Source organism: Venturia canescens, chromosome 5 (genome assembly GCF_019457755.1).
Source record: "Venturia canescens isolate UGA chromosome 5, ASM1945775v1, whole genome shotgun sequence".
Classification (NCBI taxonomy): domain Eukaryota; kingdom Metazoa; phylum Arthropoda; class Insecta; order Hymenoptera; family Ichneumonidae; genus Venturia; species Venturia canescens.
The window spans coordinates 8,919,693-8,928,792 of record NC_057425.1 but is presented as its reverse complement, the minus strand read 5'-3'; the positions used below and the strand labels follow the sequence as shown (position 1 = coordinate 8,928,792).

The 9,100-nt window shown below is 40.8% G+C and overlaps 2 protein-coding genes and 1 non-coding gene across 3 annotated transcripts in view; 1 reads left to right on the top strand and 2 right to left on the bottom strand.

The window, feature by feature from the left end:
• Positions 1 to 1,822: 1,822 nt before the first annotated feature.
• The window catches only part of LOC122410793 (uncharacterized), a 41,452-nt gene continuing 34,174 nt past the window's right edge, over positions 1,823 to 9,100 (bottom strand). The window contains exons 2-3 of the mRNA XM_043419231.1: positions 3,228 to 3,406; positions 1,823 to 2,945 (exon numbers count right to left, since the gene is read on the bottom strand). Of these exons, the coding sequence (XP_043275166.1) occupies positions 2,880 to 2,945; positions 3,228 to 3,406 (245 nt within the window). The 3' untranslated portion in view covers positions 1,823 to 2,879. The remainder of the gene's footprint in view (positions 2,946 to 3,227; positions 3,407 to 9,100) is intronic.
• On the bottom strand, positions 2,581 to 2,664 carry TRNAL-CAG (transfer RNA leucine (anticodon CAG)). The gene has a single exon. It is a non-coding gene; the product is annotated as a tRNA-Leu (tRNA).
• The window catches only part of LOC122410790 (nose resistant to fluoxetine protein 6-like), a 31,597-nt gene continuing 29,734 nt past the window's right edge, over positions 7,238 to 9,100 (top strand). The window contains exon 1 of the mRNA XM_043419223.1: positions 7,238 to 8,899. Within this exon, the coding sequence (XP_043275158.1) occupies positions 8,440 to 8,899 (460 nt within the window). The 5' untranslated portion in view covers positions 7,238 to 8,439. The remainder of the gene's footprint in view (positions 8,900 to 9,100) is intronic.

Genomic DNA, 9,100 nt, shown 5'->3' with positions numbered 1-9,100 from the left:
GGTTTAGCGAGAAGAGGACATTCACATTCGTTCACCTTATCGTCGAATGCATCACGACTTAATCGACTCTCAAACCAAATAATCGAGCGTTAATCGAGTGTGCTTGCGTTCATTTATTTTTCTGCGAAACATAATTACGATTGAGACTCGATGCTCTTACTGCACGATTACTGCACAAGTCGAGATTGACCCAACGGAATTATGCTTTTGATGCAACCTCGGGGGAGAAAAATTTTTCGGTTCTTCCAGTTTGAAATTTCAAACTCTTCGGAGAGCAGCGTTCGAAACTTTCTCAAGTTTTCTTCCAGACAGCAACGAGGCAGGCAGGAGTTTGAAAATTTGAGCGAAAACGAGCGAGTCGTTTTGTAATGGAAAAGGATGTGTAGCGTGACTGGAGTTACAGCAAATTTCAACCGGAAATTTAGTTACATCTGTCATGCGGTTGACGAAAAAAAGCCACAAATAAAACCAGTGACCGTCACGAAGCATCGTCACTCGACCTTCCGAGTCTTCAAAGCTCCTCCGAAAGGATACAGAATCCATTTTTTTTTGACACTTTCATTTTTTCATTACCACTTTGCGAGAAGTCGATGCTGATGAGCCGCAGAATTTTATTACCTTTGTCGAGCTCAACTGCAGAAGCGAACGTCTCATGAGACTAAAGCAAATTTGTCTGGGGAAATGGTCTTCAAATTTAGCTTTGCGAATGATATGACAATAAAAGTGCCATTTTAAACGTAATTCCTAGAAGGTACAGTCATTATTGCATCTTGTCACAATTTTATGAACGTCGATATAATCAGGGTGCAATGGGGAGCGATGGCCAATGGTACAGTGACTCGAAAATTCTCACAGAATCCCTCCAGCCTCAAGCTCTGATCCTATTTTCGATTATTTCCTTCTCGTGATCGCTGCCAAGATGCTATTAATGCTTCACGAGTTCTTGACGAGTGTAAAAAGCTCCAATTTTTTATCACGATTAATTGAGTTTTTTGTTTCGTTTTGCTTTCAAGCGGTCAAAATACGTTTCTTACAATTTTCTGTCCCAGTGTGCGCAGGACATTTTTCGTAATTTTATTAACCGTATCGAGGATAGAGGTCTCCTGATTTGTAATCTCAGCCATTAAGGTTAATTCGAGGGAATTACACGTTCGAGCCATTGGCTCCTCTTTTGATCTCGATCTTGATCTTGATCTTTCTGGATTATTACGTCAATCTTCTCCTTCGTATTTCTACTATTATTAGCATCATGATTTTTTATCACTTTTTTACGTTTTTTCAACGATTATTATATTACTGTTATTATTGTTGTCATATTATGATCGAGAGCAATAGTGGCAAACGGTTTTCAAAAGATGACGACGTTAATGTCAACGAGGAGAAGGAACAAATCTAGGTCTCTCGGAAATGAAATCGCGCGTGCAACCAGAGTATTCCCTGATCGAGACACTTGCACGCGGCCTTCCTCACGGAATCGAACGAAATTTTAACTTTTTTCATTCTTTCCTCGATTCTTCGATGTTCGACAAGTTCCAAACGAAATTTTTGAGTTATTTATATTTTTCCTCAATGACCTGTAATTCTTGAATTCGTTTCTAAAAACTCTCGATCCTTCCAGTTTTTCACTTGATTTGGTGACTCGTTTTCTTCCTAAATTCAATCAATTTAGTTTCTTTCTCGAGTCAAATTTTGGAATATTCGTGTCCAAATTCTTGACTACTCCAATTTTTCCTTTTTTATCTTTTAAACGTCGATCGTGAGATCGAGTCTATGGGCTTTTGGAAACTTGAAAAATGCGATGAGAACAATAGAAAAATGCTTCTTCGTCTATTATTCCAGAAACGATTACATGATTTTTCAACTTGTTACAGAATATTTGACACAACTCCAGACCCCTCAGAATGAGAGTGGCCCATACGTACACATTTATATCGTCGAGATACTGGTACATGGTCTCTCAGTTATCGGAACATCAGCACGCAAGCGAACCGCTATGTGCCGTATGGCATATGATGGTTTTTGCTACTTATGTAGCCCACGAGCATTGTAAACAATATTACGATCCCCGAGGGTGGTTTCGATCCTGTGCTCACTTCTAGCTAACTATTCGTGCACCGATGTAGGATTATTTTTATTACTGCTCTCATAATTAAATGCTGAAAATAAAAGGATCGCTTAGCGACTCGTAAAGATCGAGTAAATATGACGTTCGAGCGTTGCCAACTTTTTTGAGCATCTTTCAACACGAAACTTCACGTTAATTCAACACTTTGACGGTTGTTATCGAGCAAAAGCAGGTCTCGATTAATGACGAATAACGATGCTGTTCATGATTCTTCGCTTTTTTTTGGCACAAATGCTTCCATTATTGCTGCTTTATTGTACATTTTTTTGGTTTAGTTGTAAGCAGTGTATCATAGAGAAAAAGGTTTTTTTAATTTCAAGCTAAAATTAAGAAGAAAAAAACATTTTTTCGATTTTTTTTAGAGGAATTAATTTGAATAGAAATTTCTCGAACGTCGATGAGTTTAATTGAATTACGAAGTGCATCGAATGGCTCATAATCAACGCAAAAAGGTTTGTCAGAAGTGGGATTCGAACCCACGCCCACAGAAGTGGACTGCGACCTGAACGCAGCGCCTTAGACCGCTCGGCCATCCTGACTCGTACGAGAAAATTGTCTCTGGAATTATTTGTATTTGAAAATTCGTCTAAAAATAGATTCTCAAAAATATTTATCGCGAGTGACACTAAGTGCTGTTGAGTCCCAATCCTGATTAGACGAATACGAAATTTCGTCGTTTGAACAAATTTGAAGAATAGTTCATTACCGACGCAGCGCACGTGCTAATCATTTTTCGTATTCGCGTTAGATGCCGCTACGCGAATATGCTCGCTGGAAAAGAGTGATCGATGCAACGGTCGGTAAAGCAGAAAACGCCATCCTGAAAAAAGGGCATCGAAATACAAAGATTAATAATTATTTTCACTGAATTTGCCCTTCACACCAATCGACTATATCCATAAACTTTCATTTTCAAATAGTTGGACAACTGTTCAATGCTGTATGAGGAATGTACGTTTCTAGAATTACTAATATCAACGAAACTTTTTTCTCTGTTGTCCTGATTTTATATCGTTTCACAAATCAGGATAGAAAATTTGCATGGAAATAAATGCCTTCAATATTTTCTTTTCAAATATTTAACTTTAACGAGAAAACTCACTTTTCGTCGACTGCAAACCTGGGTCCAGCAAAGTTCCTCTTCGGACAGCATATTTTTGACACTTTTAGTCCTCGCGCTTCCACAGCTTTTGACATTCTTCGCAGTGACGCGAAAAATAGTACCGAAACCGCCACCAGTTGTCGCAGGCCCTTGCAACCGATGCAATGTCATCGCCATACCTAAAGTAATTTTTTTTAATTAATCGATCTGAGACAAGCCTGTCATGAAATACGAAGCAATTATTCCTTCTGATTATTTCATGTTCGAACCGAATGAGAACTGTCGAAGTACTGATCAATGAACTGGCCGAAGGAGTGACTCGAACTCGAAGAACACAAAGCGAGGTCCTTGTGCCTCGATGTTTCGATTTTCTTATCATCTGTATACTTCACATTTTGTAAACAGTTTTATAAAACTTTCCAGAAAAACCTCATACATTCTCGTTTCCTTATTTGTACGTGTGAATATTAGCGTTTCATTTCAAATATACTTTGCATTGCTTAATTATTTTTGCTCCAACAGTTACGTGAAAAACTTTGTTTTTTTTTAAATTGTAATTCAACTTCGATGCTATTGTTTCCTTGTTATTATCCGAAATTATTCTTCTTTGAAACATCGAATGTTGTTCATTGAATTTATGTGAAGAAATTTGTAAATTCCAATAATTTTCGTAAAAATGATTATTACATTGAGTTCCTATCAGTTGTTTGTTCAATTGTTCATACATTTGCTTATTCCTCATTGCTATCGTCGTTACGCATGACCTCATGAGAGGATTATTTTAAAAAATGTCCTTACTGGCTGAAGATCGAGCAGAATTTCGCTTGTCTACTCTCCATTTTCTCACTTTGGTTAATATCGACGAGCGATAATACGAAACGTTGCATCGACTGATCGGGGGCTCGCGTCTTTGGCCTTGCGAATGTTATCTCTACCACGAGAGCTTAGAGCCTAAGCATAAAGTCCAAGCTCCTCGAACTTCAAGAAAACTAAACAACTATCTAAAACTCTACGAAATTATTCAAATATCACGTTGCACTGCCTTGGATGGTCATACTGCAACGAGAAATGAAAATTTATTCTAATTTATTCAAATATTTTGCGAAAATGTGATTCGTAATGAATTGTCGTCGGATGAGAACATCCTCGAGGAGAATATTTGGTTTTTGTATCCAACAATTAGTCTCATCCAACGATCTATGAGAACATCTGGAGTCCGATAAACAACCAGAAATTGAAAAAAGGAATGAGCAAACTTCTGAAGCACTTTCAATTCAGTATTTTCAATCTCGACTCATACTTCGAGTTCTGGAAAACAGTAGAATTGTTATTCCTTTCACTTAAATCACTGAAGCTGAGAACATTGATCCTAAGTATAGTTGGGTTCGTATTTTCCGACGAATTTCTCTCCGTCATTGTTCGTTTGTTTATCTCGACTTTTCCCCTTTAATAGTCGATTTCCACCACAAATAATTCTCTCGCATCCTCGCATGTATCCGATTATGGGTGGAGGGTGCTCGAGGCTTAATGGCATGTAAAATTAAATGGACCGAAACGGGATGAGTCTCGCAGCCTCCGAGCGTTAAAAATCAAAGATGCCGCTTTTGTCTTTGGTCCGGGTCGGAGTCACCTGCAGTATTATAAACCCTCAGAAGACCCAAAAACATAAAAACTCTTGTCCAATGGAAAACATGAAAATAACGATCTTTGGTTGCATCAGCTCCGAAGCTACATGCGTTTTCATTTATGATCTCGATCGCTGCAGTCCGTAAAGTGGAAGCGTTTGCTTTCGCAAATTAATTTGAGCAACTGCTGCATGCGACGTGAGTCTCGCATGCGTCAACTTGGACCGGTTGTCCCATCGATGCGAGCTTCGCTTTCGTGATGGCGCGTGTTCGTCGTCAAGAGTGTCCCCAAAGTATTGAAATGAAAAACAAAAAGAAAAATATCTAAAATTCCTAAAATGATTTTTCATGCTTCTTTGCCATTCGACTGGTTTCCAAACATCTCATCGAGCTTGGACTCCCGAGAATCGATCATCAGAAATTCGACACACAAAAGTTTTCTTACTTCAGAGCCCCGCGACGATCGAATCGGCAGCTCCAAAGTGCTGATTATTGGGACACTCGGTATGCAGGTTTCTCGCTCTACCTCGCTCTCGCATCCGTAGAAAGCTCCCGCGCCGCGGGAGTAGTTGCATAAGAGAGTACAGCAACCGCCGGGTATCGGAGCACGCCGAGCCTGATTTTCATGTGTGCGGGGATAGCTGAATAAAAATCCACGTGCGTACGCAACGAACATACAGAAAAAGATAAATGTACATGAACGAAGCTGAATCCCGGGGCTCTAAGAACGCTCGTTACAGGCCGATGTAATTACGTGAGCGATCTTGAGAGTATTGAAAAACGTTTGGTTTGTTAATCGTGGGGATGAAAAGTAGGGAATCACTCGAATTTCGTCGGAGCATGTTTTTCGCGTCGGTCCCTTCGCGATTGCACTCGAGGAAGAATCCATACAAAATTCATCGTGCAGAATGACTTTGAAGAAATTTGCGTCGAAATTCACGAAACGAGATTATTCCATATCCGGGGATAGGGGAGGAGAAATCCGCCAGGAAAACTACACGGTCGTTGACTTATCGATCGGAGCATATTTCTCGAGATGTTTGCCGAGGCGACACCCACGCGAAAAAGCTATTTTCGTTCAGGACGTTGTCTTCTTCTTCGACAACATTTTCATTGTCCTTCATCACTCTTTCCGTACTCATCACCTGTCAATTCGTCCTCTCCGTAATAAATCTTTAGCCGGATATGAGCGGGCGTAACAAATTGGCACGGCTGAAACTTCCTGTTTATCTTTATAGCAGCCCAAAAGTATTTTTGTTGCTTGGAAAGGGTTCTTAGATACTTTCCTTTCCTCTCGATGCCTTGGCACACATAATTTACCGAAAGCAAAAGCCCGCCTGATCGATCATCCCGGAAGCCGCGCTTTCTGAGATTCATCTCGCGGTTTATTGATTCGAGGTTATCCGCAGGACTGAAAGTGCCTGAAATTCTGGTAAAAGTACGATGAATTCGCGATTACATTGTTCCCCGATGACGAAATTGTCTCCAGTTCATCCCCCAGCGTTTTCTCGAGGCGATTCGAATCTTTAATTCCTCTAATACCCCCCACGCGCGTCCTCGATTCAACTTTTTATTTACACGTACATTTTTTTGGGAGCCCGGGTCTGTTTGCCTGTTGCTTTTGTTTCGAGACACGGAAAAAGTGTTTTACATCGAAATGCGAGATTATGTACGGCTCCAGATGTTCCAAACGACCCATCCACGTCGTTATATCCGTTATCGCCCTCGACTTCTCCGTCCCTTTGCGGGCACTCTCGTTCCCCGTCTTCTATGTCAACCCCAACACGAGTTTCACCCACACTGAAAATATAGCCACGCTATAAAGGGGCTTCGACGTCAAGAGGAATTATTTTTACCTTCCAGGTCATCGACTTTTTTTCTCGTCTGGAAGTTACGTCTTTTTTACCTGAAAAAATATGTTACCTTCTCGCAACGAAGCTTCGATTCTAATTACTGAGCGAACCGTCTCTTCATCTCGACCCGTTAATTAATTGTTTTTACCCTTATCGCTTCGCGCTCCATTCAATCTACCAAGAAATGAGAATCCTTCATTGTTATCTCTTGCGATCGATGAGGGTCGGAAGCCTCGAAGCTCCACTTTTATATTCCGGAAAAATGACTCATCCTTCAAATCGTCCCGAAAAGATTCTTCGTCACGGTTTCATGTAAAAATTCACGAGCTCGATAACGTCCTAGAGTCTCAAGTTTTACAATTAATGATCATATAAACTCAGAATCATTTTATTTTGTCATTAAAATAATGAATTTTGGAGTTTCGAAATCGAGGGTTTTGCTGATTCACGTCCTCCGCTGGACCCGTCACCCAAATGACGTTTCTTTGCGAACCGAGAAAAATGCTTGTGTGTGTCTGTCCGCGTTGCTTAAGTGGCGCGAGTAAATCCCGGGAGAAAGGGGATAGTAACGTGGTTTCGAATCGTGCGGTACACAGTCCGTGGCGGACACGTCGATTCACTTCATTCAGTGCGTGTTACCAAGACTCGTATGTGCCCACCGACCACTGACCCAAACACTTTTTCTCTCTCATTGATACGAGAGACCGCGCGCGATCGAACGTACCGCGAAACTTGCAAGGACCCGAAATATATCGAATTTTCATTTTTTTTTTCTAAATCAAGTCAAAAAGTTTGTCTCGCAAGTTGTTTATTGTTGGTTAACGATTGAATGAGGAGGAAAATTCACTCGAACAGTGAGTTCATTGGGTTTTGTTCGATCTCGTGAAAAATATGGTTCAAGAAATCGCCGAGACTCGCTAACTCGACGAGAAGTGCTACTGGGAGCTGCTAAATTGAATGACGAAACTGTTGCGAATCGTCTGCTGAAAAATTCGGTGGATTTCCGCTGACGAGGGTTGAGAACGGACGAGAAATCGATCGTAACTCGAGGATCGCAACTGACTCTTCGTAATATCTCAATTGGAAATAATTAGCGAGTTCGAAAGAGTGGAACAATCGTAAAAAATCAATAATTACGCATTCGTGGATAGTAATACGAAAAAGAGGTTAAAAATAGGTACGAAAGATTGTGAGTAGCCGACAAGAGTATCGAGTGAGATCGTAAAAAAGAAAGCGAGATCTTGATTGCCCGGTTAAGTGATCCGTGCTCGAACCCACGTCCCCTTTGGTGTGTGTATTTATCGTGTAATTGTGTGTGTGAGCTGCTGCTGCATCGAGAGGGAAACCAAACTGGTCCTCTGTGTGCCTTGTTACCTTCCTCGGGATTTTTTTCCCAGGCACAAGAGAAAGAAAAATAGCGAAACGGAGAACGGGAGCGAGAAAAAAAGCGAGACGCGCCTGTATCAGTTCTTTCGATTTTCTGCCTGCAAAGAGAAAAAATCCTTTGACCCGAAAAAAAGTCGAGAAAGTGTGCTCGATTGGTCGCCGTTCATCTTTGCTTCGTATTTATCAAAAACAGTTTCTCTCCTTCGGTCTTCCTTGTCCATTTACGATGTTGAGTGACTCGTTGGGCCACATGGAAGCGAGGGAGAATCGATGAGAATTCTTCCATTCATATCTGCGCTCAATCATCTCAATCCATTCGGATAATACTGAAGAAAAAAAAGACTGAAAATGGCGACTTCGAGAGTTATCGTGACAGTGATTTTCTGCCTCTTTTTGAGCCCCTCCATTGCCAAGAACGAGTCGAATATTTTGAGACTGAGTAAACCTCAAAAAAGCCCGGCTGATCAACCTAAAGCATCGAATTTCAACGTTTCCGACGACTTCGGGGACGAGGCCAAAGCCCAAAGCCCCGGACCATTGATTACTTTCAGCAAGAATAATCCCGAACTCGACTGGAAAAATCACATCAAAAATGCAGCCAAAATCGAGAACGACAGTCTGCGAGATCTTGACGTTGACTTCATGAAAAACAAAATTGAAATGACTGCCAACAGTGTGCAATGGCTCGTTGATCTCTACGACCCTTTGCGATGGAAAAGGGTGCCTGGAAAGCTCGATCAAGAGTGTCGAAGGGATATGGATTGGTTTCTCAAGGCACTGCGAGATGGAAAACTCTGGGCTGCTAAAAGTAAGTTCAATATTTTTCCACTTTCTTTTCGCTGTCGAGTGATATTCGAGTTAAAATCTCAAGTAAAATCGAAGCAAAAATCAATCAGCGATTCCCTGGCAACCATAAATCATATTGACACTGATATTAAATAATACAAACAATAAATATATTCTACAAAATCATAATATTGAAATTATTTGAACTATTGCACCAATAATT